At 39.5% G+C, this 20,940-nt stretch overlaps 1 protein-coding gene across 11 annotated transcripts in view; it reads left to right on the forward strand.

Annotated features, from left to right (window-relative positions):
• Window positions 1–20,940, forward strand: part of PHF20 (PHD finger protein 20) — a 71,782-nt gene that overhangs the window by 25,522 nt on the left and 25,320 nt on the right. For 6 of the 11 annotated variants that reach the window (XM_069034412.1, XM_069034413.1, XM_069034417.1 and 3 more), the window contains 6 exons: window positions 517–904; window positions 1,290–1,397; window positions 2,444–2,620; window positions 3,447–3,620; window positions 10,637–10,915; window positions 19,295–19,474. In XM_069034412.1, the coding sequence (XP_068890513.1) occupies window positions 517–904; window positions 1,290–1,397; window positions 2,444–2,620; window positions 3,447–3,620; window positions 10,637–10,915; window positions 19,295–19,474 (1,306 nt within the window). The remainder of the gene's footprint in view (window positions 1–516; window positions 905–1,289; window positions 1,398–2,443; window positions 2,621–3,446; window positions 3,621–10,636; window positions 10,916–19,294; window positions 19,475–20,940) is intronic. The other 5 variants (XM_069034419.1, XM_069034420.1, XM_069034421.1 and 2 more) reach the window with 5 other exon arrangements.

Genomic DNA, 20,940 nt, shown 5'->3' on the forward strand with positions numbered 1-20,940 from the left:
TTAACATTACATGCTTCTTGATGACTTTGCTGATTGCAGTTGCTTTACATGACTCTGCCTAGCAGTTTCAGCAGCAGTGTTTAGTACAAGCAAACTGCATGTCTGTTTTGAATGAGACTCGTCTGTGAGAGGAAAGGAGTTTGCACATCCAAGTGATTGAGCTGTTTGCCATTTTCTGTGCTCCTGACTCCTGCTCTTCCTGCAGTGTCCCAAGTAGGTTTTATGTAGTACTGCACAAGCTAGTAGGGACCCAGCCTGCATCTGGGAACAAAGGAACAGCAAATCTCTTCTGCCATTGCATGGTGAAGAATGGATTTCTTGCCCTGTCCTGTTGACATTGCACAGGTCCTTCACCAGTTTGGGTGCCTCTTAAGTTTTAATCTGTGGGTTGCAATAGAGCATGTACTTTTATCACTTGAAAAATTGGACAAGGATGCAGGTCTGCTAAATACAAAGGGGAGGGGGGTGGCTTTTAGACTACAATAGTTGATTTTCATGTCATTCTCTTTATTCTAGAATATTGTGGGTGATGCTAAGCCTAAGGAAAGAGGTAATGAAATTCCGTCATCTCCTGAAAACTGGGAGAAATTTAAAGAGCAGAGGAAAGCAACAGGTAATGCAAAGAAAGACGAAGATGAAAAGACATTAAAGACTGAGAAACGAGTTAAACAACCCGATAAAGAGGGAAAATTTATAGTCATCTCAGAAAAAGGCAAGATCTCAGAAAAGAATATATCTAAGAATGGAAAAGAAGATAAAGAGAATATATCAGAGAATGATATGGAATATTCAGTAGATACACAAATTGAGAAGAAGCCTGAGAATGACAATGTAAAGAGTCCACAGGAAAATGCAAAAGAAACTAAGCGAAGGCGTGGCAGACCACCAGTAACACCTCCCACGGGTATGTAGCCAAGATTAAATGTTTAGGCATGTACCAGAACACTCTTAAACTTACCTGAAGGAATAGCAAGCATCTTGCTCTTTCACAGCCTAAATCTCTATGAACTCTTAAAAAATTTTAAGCTCATCTTTGTTCAGGACAGCCAAGAACATATTGAAGTTCGGAGCCTTAGTGGTTTGGTCAGAGATTAGATTTAGGCAAGTAACCATCGTGTAATATAAAGCATACCTGTAGTCAGATTAAATGCTGATCTGTGAATTTTAGAAAGCACATGAAGCTGTATTTATGCAAATCCAGTATTTCAGCTTGTGAGGCTTGGGAATTTGGGTTAAGTGTTTCACAGCTTTGTATTCAGTCAATTTTTCTTCTTTATCTAAATCTGTAGAGCCAAGTTCTCAGACACTGCAGCCCATAACTTTAGAGTTAAGACGTCGGAAAATACCTAAAGGAGGTGATGTTCCATTGAAGCGTCCCAGGATTGAAAAAAACTTGTGTGAGTTTTTTGGTATTCAGATCTCACACTGTGTGCATGCATGTATAAATATAAAAGTTCTTCAAGCTTAAGGCGGGGGGAGGGGTAAAATGGCTGTGGAATAATCTTGAATTGTGATAGATGCATTGACTAAAATACAGCACTGGTTTTTCTCAGATTTGCCATTCATATGTGGCATCATCATGCTGGAATTCCTCCTAAATCTTGGAAGTTGGTTTTGGATAAAGCAGGCATAAGTTGTGAGCCTTGATGCAAAAATTCACAGATGCAGGGATGGCAGTGATTATATTGCCTCCAATATATAGAAGGCTATAAAAGCCTTAAAAGTTGTAGAAACTGTTCAGTTACTAGATGGAGGATTTACTGCGTTGCTTAGCAAGGGCACTCTGATACTCCGTAAATACTCAGCCACTGCAGTCGGATAGCTTCTGCTTTATCTTTGTGTGCTCTGTGTGGAGGCTGAGGAACTTGAATGTGTTGATGAGGAAAGAAAATTATATTCTCTGTAGTAGTGTCATGACCAAGGAGAAGAAGATCTAAAGAAAGCTCTTTCCTTAATACCACAGAGTCTTAAACTTCAGTGTGTGTAGGTTATCTAGCCCAGTCATGGCTGTTTGTGTGTCTGAATTGTCCTGTCTAACTCCTGGTATTACTTAAGTCTGTGGAACAGCTTGTTTAGACCAGCTCCAGTATAGTGTGACAAACACACCCCCACTGCTCTCCAGTATGCTTTTGTGTGCATTTTACTCTGTGGAATTCTTTTTCTCAATAAGAAACCAGTAAGAAACTGATCTGTATTTGTACTTCAAATCTGTTACTAGAAGAAAAAAGTTGAGAGTTTTTGCTGTATTTTTATGCTTATTTGTAACTTACCATTGTAGCTTTTACAGAGGCCTAATTACCCAGGCTTTTTAGCTTTTGCTGTTAGCCCTAGTCCTTAAAAAACACACTTTCAAGCTGTTGCAGGGAGGGAAGAACTTGAAAGCTTGCTTGTCATCTGTTTGTGCTCCTGTAACTGCATGGTACCATTAATACAACTGTTCCAGCTCAGGAAAGATTTAAGAACTCTTCAGATAATACTGAGAGAGACCAGATCAGGAGGCGTTCTTCAAGACTCTCATCCAGTATTAGCCATGAGATTTTAAATACAGATCTTGTCACAACTTCCACGGAAATTCAGCCTTGGAAAGATGCAGTATCTAACCAAAATGAATCTGAGAAGGGTAAGTGGCTTTGCACTGTACCCTGGATTTTTGTGAAGAGGTCATCATGTAGTTGTTGCAAGCTCTATATTTTCAGTTGCTTAACCTGCAGGCTCCATATATGCCATTAAAACCTGATGCATCAGCAGTGCAGGGAAAACTCATTGAAAGTTTCTACTACTCTGCTGCCCTGTTTGCTTTTGGCTTTTGATTCCCTATCAGTAACCCTAGCATTTCCTTTGGGTGGTGGGAACTTTTACAGTAGAGGAATAACTGGCCTTGCAAAAAGGAGAGCTCCATAGGCTGTAAAAATATTCAAGGAAATAGTTTGGTTTGGGGTTTGTTGTTTGGTTGGTTTTGTTTTTTTGGGAATGCAGGTTCTAATTGTGAAAATGAAGTAATTTCAATGTTTTAACACTTTGAGATTGTAGAAGTAACAGCCCAAGTGCTGAACTCAGAGTTCTTACAGTTTAATCCTGTTGTTGAACACTAAAAGCATTAAATGGGATGCTTCTATGCTTAAACCGGGTGGAAATGATACTCCCTTTTCTACCCTGTGCTTCACTGCCTTTCCCTTTTGGGGGAGCTCTTGTAGTGGTTTGAGGAGATCTGTCCTATTCTGGGCTCTAGACAGTTAGCTTGTATGTTTCTAAGGCAGCGGTAAATTTAGAGGGGTGCTACAAGTTAGTTGTGTTGTAAAAATTTTGTGTGACCCAAGAGCAAGCAGTCAGAGCATGGATGGGTATTTTTCTCCTCTCTAATGTGATGAAGATCCCCCCTCCCCTGCAGTGTTCTGCAATATGCTTTTGTATGCATTTTACTCAGTGTTAAATTTTTTTCATTCTAGTCCAGTTAGAAATTCCTGTTGAATCTGACCAAAGTTTCAGTGAACAAGGATCACCTGGAAACACATCGCATAGCACAGCACTCAGTACAGATGCCAGTTTGCAGGAAGAAAAAGCTGAAGACATTGGGTCTTCCTCTGTCACTGTCAGAACTCAAGAACCTTCTGCTGCTACAGGTTCAGATTTTTCATATTTAATGTTGATGCATTTCTTAAAGCAAATGACACCAGGTGTTTTGCACTTGTACAAGTGTTAAAATTGTGCATTCTTGCAATGTTAACCTTGGTAAAAAAAGCATATTTTTATTCCTTGTCAACTCAGTTTTAATCTTACGCTTTTGAGTTGGACAGCAATCTTAAAAGTGGAGATCATAATTTTTAAATGACTGGGTGTAATATTTTCAGTGTGAGTGAAGTTAACAAATGCTTGTTTTCAGTGTTTGGAATTCTGCATTAAATTGGACTTAGCACCTTAAAAGGTCAGGTTCTTTTCTCCCTAATGTGCTGCAGGTATGTGGTAACTGTTACTGCTACTGCCTTACTGTTACTGCTGTTTGGGAATCCTCATGGTGCATTTTTATATCCTTATGTTTAGACTTGGAGGTGCAAATTTATGAAATAGTTTAGTGCAAATTTATGAAATTGTTCAAACATTTCAGTGTCTGTCTTGATGTATACTCTCTTTTCTCTTAGCTGGGGGGTGTTCTTACCTTGCTTTTCAAACTAAAATTTCCTATGCAGATAGTAGACTGTCAAAACGTAGTGCTGTCCGTGATTATTTCTTCTAACTTTAATCTTTGGATCTACAGCTAACTGGGGAAACTTGAACTACATATTTCCTAGTTTGTGCTCTATCAAACAAGTTTAATTTTAAGTGGAACAGAGCATTTGGAGAGATTTACAGTTGCTCAACATTGGAGTAATCTGTGTATGTTGTTTGTTGGTTATTTTAAATTTCCCTCCTGTTTGCACGTATCTTCTTTCACTCACTCTGGTGTAACTGTTCAAGTGTCATGTCCTCTCCCTTTCCACTAATGTGTACCCTCAGTGCCGAAAGGAACTGACCTCTTTCCTTCGCTCGGGTTGGATGTGTAAATGGTCTTTTACTATTTAGAAAATAGAGCTCTTCTGATGTTGGTCTCCTTCAGATATTGCTGAGCATTTGTAATTTGGCTTTAAACTCGGGAGAATTCCAGCTGAATGTGTAATATCTATGCGTGCGGTGTCATTCACACTAATGGAATGTGTGGGATGTGGCCTTCAGAGCTTGCTTCATTAAGATACAAGGAGCAAAATTGTGGAAACAGGGCTTGGCTGACACCTGCCCAAAGGCACTGATGGAATTTGTGCACTCTTGTTCCTGGCTCTTCTGTCAGGACTTGAGCAAGCTAGGTTAAAGTTAATTTGGGAATATGCACTCATACTGAATTCTGACCTGAAGTACAACACTGGTGGTACATAAAAATCCACACTTCTGAGCATGGATTTTATTTAATTAAAAGTTGTTTCAGTTAATCATCTGTCCACCTGGGTGGACATCCAGGTGTGGCAAGCAGGTGGTTTTTTTTGTAAAAGCACTCTTAAGGATTGGGGCTAAAAGCTGTGCAGGGTCTTTGAGTAAATACTATCACCCGAAATCCAAGCACAGAAATCTACATTTCCGTACTTAACCAACATGAAAAATCTTATTAACAAGCAGTTTGAGATGAGGGTTTTAAAATTCATAGATTGTGTCACAGATAAATCCTTTGTAGTTAAAAGTGGATCTGTGTTTCCCTCTCTGTGCTCTGTTTTGGTTGCGGGATTGTACCAGTGTCCCCCCAGTTCTGATGAGCTGCCTGATGGGGGAACAGCAGGGCTTGGTCTTTTACCTGGTAGTGGCATGTGTGTGTAGCAGCATGACAGTGGTAGATGCCTCTAGGTGGGATCTGGAAATGCCTCTGAAAATTGCCAGTGGCTTCCTGCTCTTGCGGAGGGGTAGGTGTGTTCCAGACCCCAGGCATGCTGTCCTAAAAGTAGCTGGTGTTGGAGACTGAGAGCTGACTTAACTCACTATCAAGTGAACAGATAAGCTCCAGATAAAACTGTATGTCAGACAGTTATGTTCATTATGTTCTCAGTCTGCCACGTGTTTTAAAGAGATTTGGGGCTTGGGAAGGGGTGAAGTACATTGTTGGAGTAGGTGCTGTGTGTGGGAGAAGAGGGTTTTTATTGCATGTGAGATTCCCGCAAAGTACAGCATGGAAGTTAGTCATTGATAGCTTTCCATATGTAGAACAAAGACATTATTGTAACCCAGTATTACCATTATTATTTGTCTGTAGACTTTAATTCTAGTTGCTTAGTGGGAATTAATTATCTTCCTGTAGGAAAATTCTGTAAAACCTCTGTTTTCCTCTGTGTGATATTTGGCATTGTTGAGTAATGCATTCTGGTAGTACAAGTTTTACCTTGCATGATGTACAGGAAGAACATGATTTTTATAGCATTTGAATATCAGGAATTTTTAAGGACAAAAGCACTCCTCTTAAAGGGTGTTTTTCTAGTCACTGGTTAAGTATATGATTCAAGATTCATAGTGCTTGCAGACATTTATAACAGCAAACAAAGTCTGGAGTCTTCCCTATGACTGAGATGTTTTAAAATTTGTGTGTCTGTAACATGTTCTGAAAGGGAATATAGCATTGCTTGTCAAAACTTAAGTTCCTTTCTAAAAAGTTTCAACAAAATTCTGAATAATTACATGTACTGAAAAATTAAAATCCTGTTCTGCTGGCTTTTGGTGCCTCTAATGACAAGGGACCAGAAGTGGTGATCAGAATGTAGCTAAGTCAAGTTGTCTTTCCAAAAAATATGTGACAGTCTGTTGGCAAATTTTTGCAGACAGTTAAAAGCTCTGCATATATCTGAAAACAGATTTAAAAGCATTCCACAGCTGTTCATGTGAGTTTACTCTTAAAAATTCCTTTTACTTTAAAGGTGAGCTGCCTTTGCTTTGTACAGATCTGCTGTTGTGTTTGTAGTAGTATTTGCCAGCACCCTTGAAATTACTTATTTGCATGGATATGCATCAGGGATTCTATTTGCCATATATTTACACCTGCTTTTCTAATTTTGTTGCTCTTAGCTTTGGGTTTCAGTTAAGGAGAAGCATAAGATCTTTGCATCAGTTTGAGAGAGTGGCTGTTTCTCCTGCAGCTCACCCTGAATAGGCTTTAATCCCTTCAAGGTAGTATGAAAATTGTATTTTTGAGCCTAACAATATATGGTAGGTAAATAAGTCCTTCCTGCCTTGCTCATTTAAAGCTCCTTACAGTGAGGCACCATAATCTGGTCACAGTATTTCAGTTACACCTCAAAGTGCAGGTAAAGCCTTTACATCCCCCCACCTGGCCCCTCCAAAGGTGGGTTGAGGTGTGAGTGGTGCACTGCATGATTTTCCACCCAGTACAGGCTGCTTTTATTGGTACCAATTTATTTCCAGCACAGGGGGAAAATGGTGAGTGGAGGGCTGTAGGAAATACTATCTGGAGTAGTTCTTGCAATGCCAGGTAATGTTACAGCTCACAACCCCTCAAGTGTATAAATATGTAATTATCTGTGATTATTCGTGCTCTTTCTTATATATTTCTTACACCAGGCATCTCCTTCTGTGGATTCTGGATGCACTGGAAAGTCTTGGATGCTGTCCTTACCTAAATTAACTTGAGCAATTAAGCAAGATGGTTTTTGTTTCACAACTGAGATATTGAAAGAAAAAGGGTTTTTGAAAATAAAGGAAGAAATGTAGTTTGAGAGCTGAAATGATGAAACACTTGGTGAGCTCAGGAAAAACAACACAAGATTACAGAAGAAATAAGTTGAATAAAATAAGTAATTAATGAGGACACTGGCCCAGTGGTGTGAAGTGGTCCAAAGCACAGTGTGAAAACTGTCTGCTCAAGAACGTTTGTTACCCTGACCTATCATGAACATAATGCACCAGAGAACATGAGTTTTAGTGTTTCAATGTGTTCAGTTTAACAGCAGGTGAAGAAATAATTTGATCTTCACTTAATATTTCTTTGGCGACTAGGAAATAGAGAGTGGAAGTCCCCTCAGTTTAGCAGGCAATTGTGTGTGGAGGTCTAATGGCTCAAAACTGCAGTAAGGCCAGCTTTAAGTGGGGGAAAATGAGAAGAGGTCTGTGCACTGGTGGCTTTCTGGGATTGTTTACCCAGATGTTGCAGGAGAATGCCACAGGTTGGCAGACCTTCATCAAGGGGTGCCTTGATGCTGCTGCCAGATATTCCTGTCTCAGCAAGAGTCACATCAAACAGAGAATTGGTGATGGAGTAAAAACACCTCTGGTGGACTTGGAAGCTTCAACACTGCATGGTCATAGCTTGAGCCTTGGATAATTCAGCCCAGTGAGGAGTGAGGGGGTTGCTGATTAGAACACTGAAAGAATGTTTTCCTCTGTAGTGAAACTTAAAGGACACACTGATGTTTGACCATGAGGGTCTGTGCTTAACATTGTAATGGCTGACTGAAAAGCAGATGAGGAGTTTGAATTTTGATTATAATCATGGGAGAAATAACAGGTGCCAGTTTACCATTCATTTTCCTCTGTACTCACAGAAAACACCCACCAAGCTCCTCTGAAAAAGCAAGGGCCTGAAAATCTGAAGACAATACACTAAACCTTTTTCTATAGAAACCAATTTTAGTGCCATATGTTGTGAGCAAATTCTATCTGTGTGTAAGGATGGTAGCTGCCCCTTCAGGTGTTGGTGTAGGAAGTCATTTTCAGACCACACAGCGCATGAGCTCTCCAGAGGCTCCCCTGAGTGGCAGAGTTGGTTGTCAGTTTCCCGCTCTGCCTGGGTGACTGGGAGTTCTATTGTACTACTTGTAAAGAAGGAAAATGTAGTGATGGGAATGATTGAAGCTCTGTTTCAAGTTCTGTGGGATCATCTGTATTTTTATTACTCTGAATACATTTCCTTTTGCCCACTGCAGTAAGTTTTTTGTCTGCTTCCTTTTCCCATGTCTTTGTTATCCCTATTTCTAACTTCAGCTAATGCAGTCCTTTCCTCTTCTAACTTGTAGCTGATCAGTTAGAAGCCATTCCCGATATCTTCTCCAGAATCTGTCCAGCTCAGTGGAGGGAAGTGCTCTGAGCTTGGATGTAGGGCGTCATCCTGACACAGTTGTGTGATGGTATAATAGTTTCCCTTGTCATCTTTGTAATGTTTCTTTGTTAAGTCTTTGGACCCCATTACTCCCTTCTGCTGCAGTTATGTTTTCCAGCTTCATGTTGGTTATTAAATAGTAACAAGTTCTCAGCATTCTCAGTAGTCCCAAATGCTGGTTTTTTTTTCCTTTACAGTCAAGAGAACTTCTCTTGAAGTGTTTGCTTTCGCTAAACCCACAGGCCATTGCACTAAGCCTTCCCGAGATACTTTTTCCTTCTTCCTGAATGCAGCTTTTGATGGTCTGCAGTATATTTTGATTTTGGTATTGGCAAACTTTGTCATTCTGCAAGTGTGAGTCTGGCTTTGCTGCAGTCTTATTGATGTTCCTGTCAGCATATTTTTAACGTGGCTATGCCACAGTGTCTTCCTCCTGGTCATAACCACTGTGAAACACCTAAAACTAGTGTCTTTCTCTGTACAGTTTCCTTCTCCAATTTCACTGCATATTCTTTCTTTTAACCAGCTTGGTGTTACATATGACTTAATCTTTCCCAATGCATCAGGGTACAATTACTTGTGTTTTCTCCGTGTCCAAAATTGGTTTGTACACAGTACTTAAAGGCTGTGTGCCTCAGACACAGCAGTCTAGGATGCTTCTGTGCACTGTGACATAACCTTTAAGTCTCCTGCTCAGTAACACTACTTTTGTTACTGCATGCTAAAAACTTGGAAACAAACTGTCCTGTGTTTTTACTCCAGGATTGGGTTGACACTGCCTTTAACAATTCTTCTGTTCAATGCCTTCCTGCAATTACAGAAAATCTTATTCTTGTTCATAATGTTTCTGGGTGCTTTTGTCCCTTGTTTACAGCTACTTCTAATACTTCTAATAATGTCTTAATTGTCATTCATGTCCTGAATCCTTTCAGTTTTAGTCACTGTTACTAGGTTTGGGTCTTGTAGTTAAACACTTCTTTCTTAATCCTAAAAGTCGAAAACGCTTATAAATATGGAAAAAATACTTTAGTACTGGCAAACCAAATTGAAAAATTGTATTTGGAAGCTGTTTGTTAGAAATGATACCTCCTTTCCTCCTTTCTTCTAGCTGGAGAGGGATTTTTTGATGCTCTGTATTAGTGATTGATAATTGTCTAGATCTACTTAGATTTGTTTCCTCAGTTTTACCTCTCGTGTTGTATTGAGTACAGATACTGGTGACAGTAATCTGATTTAGTTCAAAATGTTTTTTTGTATGTTTCTTAGCAAAAACATGAACTAAAAGTTTCTGAAATTCATGATAGATGCAGCCCTGGGTTGCACAACAGTGCTCTGTGGAATAGGTGCCTTAAAGTGTTCTTACATATGAATCTTGAAACTTCCCTTGCTTTTTTGAGAAACTAAGTAAGTACAGCTCATAGGGAACATTTTGTAACAGATGCAAGCAATTTTGTGTTTCATTGCTGCTTAGAAATTGAAATAAATTTTAATTTTACTTGAAAAATGTTCTGACATACTGCTTCTGTTGTCTTTGGAAGTAACCAGGCTTTGGTGGTGGGACTGTGCACCCAGAAAGGAGGTAGCAAAATAATTGTAAGCAGAGAAGCAGAACTGTTTTCTTGGAAAGTGCTTTCACCAAAGGTGTGAATAATTGTAAACAAATAATCTTTAGTGTTCTTACTTAGGGAGGTAATCGCTGTGGGATTCAGTCTTTTATCTTCAAGAGCACTACACAATATCAGCTGTTGGGCAAGGACTCAGGGAAGCAAAATGTTGTAACTTATTCATAGAAACAGTGGCGTCACGACAACCAGTTTTTATGAGCTGTAGGGTGGAGTTCTCCCTTTAAAGTTATTGATCTGAAAGGCAGAAAAGGCATTAACATTTTATTTTTAGCATTTCATAGCTAATACGTTTGAATGCATGCTTACTTAAGTTCTTTTTGCTGTTTTAAGTTTAGGAAACCAATTGATAAATATAGCAAATGCATGGGGCAATTTATCTGTTTTGTTCTTACAGTAACAAAACCTTGTAGGAGAACAGATTTTCTTGCATCAAAAAAAGCTGCAACTGTTGACCAAGATCACAAGTTTAGATGCAAGTTCTTGGACTGTTCAAAATCCTTCCGCAAAGCCAAGTTATTGCATTATCACATGAAATACTTTCATGGAGTGGAGAAGGCTGCAGAATCACAGCAGAACCCTGTAAAAAGAAATATTCGAACCAGAGCTTCTCTGGCTTCTGAAAAAGCTAATCAAGAAAGGTCAAAAAGAGGACGGACCACAGCTGGTTCACTGTGTAAGTATGGTGCTGATCTCTTTGTTTTTTTTAAACAGCAGCAGGCAGGACAGGCAGAAAATACCAGAAATCAATTTTCCTTTGGGCTGAAGGAGTCTCTTTTAGGGCTCTATCTTAGCATGTTTCTATGTGGAGAAGAAGCATAATACATGTGAACATCGTGTTTTAGAAAGATAATACTGAAGACGTTCCTTCCTCTAAAAATCAAGAGCATGTTCTAGTAAAGAGCCCACTCAGCTTCTCTTAATTTTTTGTAGCAGCTCATTTGCATATTAAATCTCTGTTCCCTTTTAAAAACTGCAGTTCCCTGAGTTTCTGACTTGATTTTTATTTTTCTCCTGGCTTACAAATAGTATTGGTTGAAGACTTCTGTCCTTTTCTGTATTAGGGAACAGTTTGGGTACCTCCAGTTCTCTCCTCTATCTTCCTTGTCTTTAGGTTTTGACTTTACTTGTCTGTATTTTACTGCCTTCAAGCACATACCTGGCTGGAAATCCAGTACCAGTTTCTGAAGTATTTACTGTTCTGTGGGATGAAAAATCATAGTATTTAACAAGTGCAGTTGTTTCAGCTGTGCTTGAAAAAGATCTTCACACAACAGATGGGCAATGGAACGGGATAAAAAATTAATGGTTTGAAAAAAAAAAAAAAGTAAGTTTTAACTGCTTTGCAGTCCACAAAATCACATTCACTTCTGTTTCACCCTCGTTCTCTGAAGCACTCTCTGCCTGGCATGACACCAGAGTGGCAGTCTAGGTCTCGTGTGAATTGCAGTGGTTGTTGATAACCTGTCCAGACTTGGCTCTTGGGGACTGATGTCTCTGTGTACTGCAAGTCCATAAAACTAGTCATGTCTTCTGTCTTTTCATTGAGCCTTTTTTATAAAACCATCTTTCTCCTTGCTGAATTCCCTGGCGTCTTTTGTCTTTGCAGATGATCTTTCATTAATATTTTGTTTAAGAGTTTCAAAGTCGTGCAAGTTGCTCACAGAGCTCCAGCTCACTACAGCAGGATATATCCTGCCTTACTTTGCTTTGTGGCTGCTTTTCCTAAAGAGTCCAGAAGATGACTTTTCATTTGAGGTGCTAGTGCTTGTTCCTAACAAGATCAGTGTGGCTTTACATACTGTTACTACATGTAAACCCCAAATACTTCTGTATCTTTAAACAATGCACAGGCATAAGCTTAGATTAGGTAGGGAAAGAGTTCTCTTTAAATGCATTAGGATGTAATGATTTGTATGTACTGTACCCTGCATGAAGCTTAAGCGAACCCAAATATTGCCTGGAGGAACACACTGAAACAAGCATGGTTTGAAGACTGGCTGCTGACAGCTGCAAAGAAATTAAAATAGGCTTTGTGCATATCATGGGCTTTTCAATAACCAGACTTCTTTTTGGCTCTTTCAAACTGTGTAATTACTTTGATTTCAGAAGTTGTTTTGTTGTGATTGTCTTGAATGCACTGACTAGTAACTCAAGATCTTGACCCTTCCATTTATCCTTTCCTCCAAGTGCATACAGTCAGATGCACCATCATCACTGGCAGCTAATTCCGTGTGGAGCTTAGATGCAACTGTATTTCCTTATTTTAAGCCCCCACCCCTCTACTTCCCCATTTGCGGATGGATACTTTTCAGCTGGATCATTTCCATCATGTGCTTCATAGTGGCTCTCTGCACAGAGCACCTGGGGTGTGCTCAGAGCTGCTGAGCATTGCATCAAGGTGGAAGGGGGGCTGTAAAGTTCTCAAGTCACCTCCACAGCTGAAGCCTGCTGCTGTGGACCTATACTACATATTTTCTTGATAAGGAAAAGCAATGTCATTATATCTTAGTTATGATACTAAGTGCCATTGTTTCCTAACTCAGTGTGTTCTTAATTTCCCTAATCTTTGTTTGGTGATACTATGCAGTTGAAAGCAGAGTTAATGAGGTTCATGAGCTCTTACTGTAGTATTTGAAGTTCTATTATTCTGCTTAATGGCATGTATAGAAAGCCAGTCTTCCTAGGCAAGACTTTCTGTCTACTGAACACTTACGCCACCTTTTCAAAAGACTTTTCAGGATGTACTGCTTAGAGTGAAAGCTTTTGAATCCATAATTCAGTCTGGTACGTGGTGGGTATACTTTTCATCTTTACAATCCTTTTGTGAACAAAAATTCTCATATTTGAAAAGAATATATTTAAATCATTTTACCTTTCGGTACAAATGTCTTTTACTGTACTTCACTATATTTGGTAGATTTTAGTGCTTAAGTAAAGGTGGCAATTTTTAACAGAGAAAACTTTCAGCAATCATAATTTTTGTTATTCCATAAACTTGAAAATACTCTTGCTTTAGAAACTTTGTCACACTTATCTCACAAGTTTTATTTTAGACTTCTGGGACTCCTTACTCTTTCTGCTACACATGAAAGAAATTAATGGTGGAGGTGGTCTGGTGCTACATTTAAAGTTAAAACACTTACTGCTTCTAAAGTTGTGGGAAAATGTGCAATATTCGTAACAGTAGCAAAACCTTTTCTTCGCAGTACTTAAAATTAGTATTTTAACACATAGAAAAGAAGATGGATGTAAGTGGTCTTCAGTGACCATGTTGTGGGATTTGGGAAAGAACAATTTAAATATAGTTGCTTTGCAATGAAGTGGAGACTCTGAAATTACAATTTCTGATATGTAAATTGTGCCACTTGATATTGGAATCAAAGCTTGAGTGAGCTGGAAAGGTTAATGTGGGACTGATTTGAGCTGTCTCCCCCTTTTTCCAAAGAAGGATTTTGCCTTAGAAGTGGCAAACAGAGAGGAGGAAACTACCATTGCCTGCAGCTTGTATTTTACATATGCCTAAACAGAATGACTAGGACTTCATGGCTACTGGATGTGTTCAGGCAATACCTCTTTCTTTAATTTACCAGGAAGTATTATGAGATCATTATGATGAAGATGAAGCAGCTCTTCCCCAAAGTGCATGTTACAATACTTACCTTCTCGAGTTGCTGCTACTTGGTCTTCAGGAAAGAATTGTCCTTACACAGAAGGTGGCAGTTGGTGTTGTTTTTCCCTGGGCTGTAGGAGATACAGATATACGTGCCCTCAGCTCTCAGGTTGCATTACACTTCAGCAGGTGCATTGCAGAGCCACCTGCAGCCCTCTGTTAAAGAGGAGAATCGAGATCTGCAGAAATGTATGTGGATGCATAAGACTAAAAGAGGCTTTTTGAGTCTGGGCTGCAGATGACTTCTCAGTGTTGGTCTTACATGAAAGAGTTGCTTAGGTTTTGTGCTAGTTCAAATGGAGATGCTCTATCAGAATTACTGCTTGGAAATTAAATGTGGTACAGTATCTGTGAAAATTTGTCAGTTAGTTACTTACTGGTTGTTGTAATAAAAAAGTGGAGTAGAACTGCATTCTGTGCCCATGTGCATTAACCTTAAGACAGGCTTTTTTCTTTGTGGACCCTTCTCTTTTGCTGCAGAACACCTTAGTTTACTGTTGAAGTACGTCATCCCATACTGTGACTTGTGCCCTGCAGACACTGTAAACAATTTTCTCTGAAGGTAGTACCAGTTTTCTGTTTCAGATACGTCCATGTTATTTTGTATAAAGTGCCTGCAAAAGGCTGTTCTTAATAAATATTGTTTCCTGACCTATAAAGATGGTTTTTCCTGACCTAGACCACTCCAAGGGCATGAGACACAGAATAACTTCATTTCTTTCTTTGTATCTGCAAGTCATAATTTTGACATCTTGACTTGGAGTTTTTCTGGATTGGTGACTTTCTTCTTTTTAGTAAAATCTATTGATTTGGAGATTTGCTAACATGTAGTTCATGCCTTTGTGCTGAACATATTTTTGAAATCTGAAAGTCAAGACTTGAGTGCTTGTTAAGCTGATGTGCCCCCACATCATACCTTGGTGAGGCTCTGTACGTGCTGGATGCTGAAGATTTCTCAGGAGACACAAACGTCGTGAACAAGTAGGGGAGTTGATAATATGCATGCAAGGAAATGCCATCTGTGGTGATTGATATGCTCTTAATGCTCCTAATAACCACTTAGTCCTGCTGTCAGCACAGTTGTACTGACAGGGACCTCATGAGCTGATACCCATTGACTCCTAGGACATAGTTTAGCTCTTCTCAGGAGCTTTGGTCCTAATGGAAGCTAAACCCAGTTTTGGGACTTCGAAAACACTGTACAGTATTAGGCTTCAATTTGGGGTGCGGGTATAGAACAGTAGCCTCAGTCTGGCAAGTTGCTGCCAGTCTTGGCTCTCCTGTCTTCCTTGCCATGAGGAAGAAAAGAAAGGAACAGACCTGCAATTTGTAGTTTGGATACTGTAAAAAATATGTCCATACTGTGGAGTCCAAATAAGGCACTTAAAGAAGGAAAAAATGTTTTGTCAGTAGGTTTAAATTTTGTTACATAACCTCATTTTTAGAAAATTCTGCCTACTTAATCACAGTATGTCCTGTTAGTGTATAAGTGATTAAATGCACGAATTTTTTACGTGAATGCATGTAAAGAAAATAGGTATTTTGCCGTTACTTGTGTTACTGATGAAAGCAGAGTTGTGCGTGGGTGGGGTTGGCAAACTTGCTTTGACATCTTAAAACATCTCACTAACAGCTGTTCACAGGTGAGCCTCTGGCCTGTTGTGTACTGGTTGTCAGGTTGATCCTTTGGGAAATTTTCCTGTTTCCTCTTAATTCTGGCTGACTGATGCCTCTTTGCTAGGCAGTGGGATGTGCATGGTGATCTACAAATGTGGGTTTTTTCCTTGCAGCAGGGGAAGAGCTGCATAAACACCCTCTGTGTTCTGCAGAATTGCCGATTTGCTTTGGCTTATCGTGACAATACTCCATTTGGTTTCTGGCTGTAAGTCAAGATGATACATGGTCTTTCAGTTCTTGAAAATACCACTGGAAGTTCTCAGCAAATGATCTCACAGCTGTGGATGGTAACTTTGTCTGATTCACATACTTTGGAATGCAGTCTCTGCTTCCTGTGAATGCTGAGTTATCTTTTTACCTGGGGTCCTGCATCAGGGTTCCAGGGAACAGAAAGCTACTGCCTTGTCTGTCACTGAACCTTGATGTGCTCAGGTGTAAGTTCTCTAAAGAAAGGTAGAACTCTAAAGTTCTCTGTCCATGTGGTTTCTGCATGGTTGAGGTAATTTTATATCTCAGGTCTGTATGTGTTAGTTTCTGAGATCCTTCATTGCTTCTGGGTCAGCTCTTCAAATGATAAGAGGATACTTCTTCCCGGCTTACGGAACAGAGGCCTGAAAGGACTTCGTGGAAGAAGGCTGGGGGCAGTTAATCAGCAATCCTGTTCATCTCCAGTATCTTGTGAACATACCTCCTGTTCCTGTTAGTGGTATTCAGTGTTATCTGAGCTGGAAATTAATCTGCTCTGATGTTTAATCACAACATTCCCGTTCAAGAACAATGAGAGTGTCACTGCCCAGGATGTCCGGAGGCTTTTTGTGCCTTTTGTGGTTTCCCTGAGGTGGGACACAGGTCTTCATGGGGCCTGCACAAGCAGCTTTAGGAAACACAAAGGGGTCCTCTGTGCATTCCTCATAGGAGCCTCCATGAGCGTGGTCCTGCTGTCGCTGCAGCCTCACAACCCAGTAATCCTGTGACTGGGTGGAGGCAGAGGAGTAGGAAACCTTCTGAAGGGTTAAGATTGGCCTGGAGAGACCAGAGGATGGAAGCAGGTGGCACACCCTGCAACTGGTACTAACGCAGAAAATCTGAACATGAGAAATGTCCAAGTTTAAAGCCACATGCCTAAATATAAGGTCTTAGTTGTGGTTGTTATGAATAATTGTTCTTTAGGGAATGATTTTATAAATTGACCTGTCTGAGTTATACTTGCAAATAAAGAGGAAAAAGGACACTTTAGTGTGGAAGGCTTGTAAGTTTGCTTCTCCATGGCATCAGTTTTAATGTTTGCTGTCCCAAAAGCTTAGGATAAATTTGTAGGTTTTTCATCTCATCTTCTCAAATTCAATCACAACTCCTAAAATATATTTCAGAGTGCTCAAAGATCTTGTACACCCTCTAAACTTTTCTGTCAGTGGAACAAAGGTGTTTCAAAACTTCGGTGTATTTGTATCAGTTACTGAAAAAAAAAATGTATCCAGTATATGATGGAGTGCCTTGACCTCCCCCAGGACAATGTTACAGTTAACTGAGAAATCTTACAGAAGTATATTAACTTGTGTGTTGTAAAAGACAGGACGTATTCTTGGCAAAAATCTCCTTAAAATTAAGTCTCACAAAGCTAAAAAAACCCAGTGGACACAAAATACAATTTTTTTTCCACCAAGAGTCTGTGTGCACCTGTGTCAGCCCACAGGAATCTGAGAGGCCTTGTGCTGTTGCAAAGACTGGCGGGATCAAGGTGGCTATGGTGTTCTTAAATGTTAATTCATGAGATTGAGTTGAACTGTTGGCAAAGGGGAAAGTTAGGAGGACTAAATGAAGGCTGTCAGGTTTGTGTGGATTTTTGTAATTCTGAGTTTCTCTGAGACGGTGTTGTGTGAATATTTTGAAAAGTTATTGCAGAGTAGTAGACAGTCAGGAAAGCTGCAGAAGAGTGTTTATGTGACTTTTCACCATGTACTGAAATATACCATTTGCATTTCATAAAGTTTGTTAGGGGACTGGTGTTCCCAAAGAGATTATGTAGTACCTGAGCCTTATTTCTAAGTTACTGTGTACTGTGGGAAAAAGTTTTCTTTTGTTTTTGTCATCTGAACTGATGATATCTTGACCCCTAGTCATGGAAGGACTCAGAGGAGCAAGATGTCAAAATAGACCTGAGTTAAACAAGCAAATAAAGACAGTACCAAAAACCCCAACCAAACAAAAAAAAATTACCACAAAACTTCTTTGTACTTATTCCTTCAAGAGAAGTTAGTCATGTTGCAAATGGAAGGTCATACAGATACCATGGTGTTTTATCAAGGAGTATCTTCTGGTTTAGTAATTCTTTATGGACAAAACCTTCTACTTTCTTGAGGGAAATATGCACTCAGTGAAAGGCAGCAGCGAGTTGCCTTCTGGACAAAGGGCATGTTTCAGAGAGTTGTGTGTGGTAATTGGGTTTTGGTTTAATTTCTGCCATTTGTGGCTGCTGTAGAGCACTAGGGCAGGTGACTAGAACCTAAGTTTGGTTGTGGAAATAGTTGCAAATGGCTTTTCTTGTTTGTTTGTTTGTTTGTTTTTCCTTTAAGTTCTAACTTCAGAGAGAGAGGACCAGGGAAAATGTCATCAGATTTCTGCGTCTTGGAGCTTCTTTTGCCTGAAGAGATGCACTTGGTTCTGAAAGCTCTACAATGATACGTCTTAATGTGCCTTGTTATTTCTTCATCTTGAAATGTTGATCAGGGCACGGTGCTTGATCCAATTTCTTCTCCTAATTGTGGTCTCTGGGACTCTTTTCAGTAACTCTCAGGTTCTGCTCACAATTTTATTAGAGGTGTCTAAGTGGCACATTAATCTTTACACTAGAACAAAGTTGCCCTTCTTATCCACTGAACTTTGGAGATGCATATGATGATAGAACTGGACATTTTTGATGAAAGTCAGCAACAAGTCACCTTGGCTACTGGGTCTCATTGATCAAGATATTTGATGTACTACTCCAAAATGGCAATGTACTGCTCTTGTTTAGTCTGCTGTCCTACCTGCCATGCAGCTTTAGCTTTTACTGCCTTCACTGCTCTTTTTCTGTGTCCAGGAGTCTTTCAGTAGGAGTTGCTACTTGCAGTTAGGAGGATGAAACTGTTTGACTTAAATAAATAATGGAATCTCGGGTGAAGCCATGTCTGCGTCTTACGATTTTTATGAATTTTAGCTAGTGATCCTGAATTCTTGCATCTCACTCTTGGTTGAAACACAGTTGTTTCAGTGGTATGTACTTGAAAACTGCTCTTCCTTGTATGTGCAGAGCTGCTTTATGCCACTTCTGTGTGTGTCCTTACAAAGCACACTTTTGAGAACTGGCTGTGGTTCCTCTAATGAAACCAATAAAGCACTTTTTCTCTTGGAGAAACTAATAAAAATTACCCAAACCGTATCTCTGCCAAACCAAACTGTTTCTCTTTTCATCTTTTCTCAAAGTCACAGTATTTCTGGAAGAATAGAGCTTTGGGGAATGCATGGGCATCCACTGTTTCTTTTTGAAGGAAAAGCCCCTCAACAAATCCAACAAAAGCATTGGAGGTTTTAGCCTTTTAGTCAGGGCTAGGACTGAGCTGAGCAATGTCTGATCAGAAACATTCCACGTGGACTGCTAGAGCTGCTGCTGCTGAAGTAGAGTGACTTTGGAAACTATTTAAAGCTTGGACTTTGTTCTCTTTGTAGATGCTCCTCTACACATAGCCCTCAGGAGTACCTCATATAGAGATGAAAAAGTAGAAAAGAGAAGAACTTCAACTCCTGTAAGTGCATTAAATAGTCACCGACATTCTATTAGAGACCAAACCAGGAACCACATAGCAAGAGCACTGCGGAGGCCTCGGGAAAGAGAAAGAGTTCAACATGGTACGGCTTTTGGTTTAACATGGAAAGTTAAACGTGGAAAAGTCTTGGGAAAGTTTTGAACATTGTAAGGAACTGATAATATTCTGTATACCGTCATTTAGAGAGAGTAGTTTTATATAAATGTATGGCATAAAATGTAAGCAGTGGTTTTTCACTGTCAATTTGTAAGTTTTCATGCTATCTGCATTGGGGTTTATTCTTCCCAGTCAGTTGATATTTTTAAGATGTAAAAAGTACTAATGTATTAAAGGTCATGAAAAGATTGTAGGTTCTGTTAAACTCCTGGTTGTCCAAATCGTTAAATATTTTAAGTCATCTTGTACTTACTCAGATACCTAAACTTAAGAGGGGAATGGGGGTGGGCACTGGGCAGTATGACCTAGGGTGTTTTATTTTGTAGGGGTTTTTTTTCAATAGCATTTGACCACTTCTGGTAGTCAGCAATTGCTACTAGACATCTCTGAAGAACTTGACAACTTTGACTATTCAGTGGTACAGTGTAAACCCTGTTTATACTGAAATCTACTATAGTATAGGTGTATAACAGCCAAATGGGATGGGGGATGGATGTATATGGCACACGCTCACAGAAACAATACATATATTTTAATATTTTGTATGTATATAAATGATATATAAATTTCCAGCATACTTCTAGATTACTACATCACTTCTTTCCTTCAGATGTTGGTAAGAATTTGAGTCACAGTGATGAGGAAAACACAAAATCTGAGGTTAGACTACTGTATCTGTGACAGATGCTCTGTGTCCTGGAGATCATCTCCTTAGCTGCCTGTCTCTTTGTTGTTCTGTTGATCATAGCAGTCAGGTGGTATTTAGCACCTTGTTTGTTCTTGGGCATCCCTTACTGCCCTCCCTTGTAGGAAGGTCTGAATGAGATCCATCAGTGTCTGCTCACTGTTCTCACTCAGTGGGATGTGTCTTATGTTCGAGTGTGGCATTTAGAGATTAGAGTGAACTTTCACAGTGGTGGTGTGATAGAGGATGGTGAGTACTCATTCCAGTCTTCATGAGTCTCTGCCATTCAAGGAAGTTGAAATCCTTCGTTTTTTCCCCCAAAAATCCAAACCATTTAAAAATGTAGTTTTGTGCTTAATTTTTAGGATTGTTTTTCAGTTTATCTTTTTGTTTGATCATGTGAATCTATGAGGATGCTCCTAACCTAGACAAGTCTCTCTGTCTGGTCTTACTTCAGTGAGAATACATTACACTTCAGAGCACTTAGAAGAAACAGCCTTAGGTAGCAAGATTTTTCAGTACCTGGTTTTTTGGAAGGCTCTGGTATAATACTTGAATACTTGTTCTTTGAAGATTTTTTTTTTTTCAGGGAAATGAGCATTAACTGTGTTGTGCATTTCCGAAGATACTGCACATAGAAATTTGCAAAAACTTGGATTTTTTTTCAGATTTTAAGACACATGGGGAAGCTCAAGGGGACAAAGTGA

Source organism: Aphelocoma coerulescens, chromosome 20 (assembly GCF_041296385.1).
Source record: "Aphelocoma coerulescens isolate FSJ_1873_10779 chromosome 20, UR_Acoe_1.0, whole genome shotgun sequence".
Taxonomy (NCBI): Eukaryota; Metazoa; Chordata; class Aves; order Passeriformes; family Corvidae; genus Aphelocoma; species Aphelocoma coerulescens.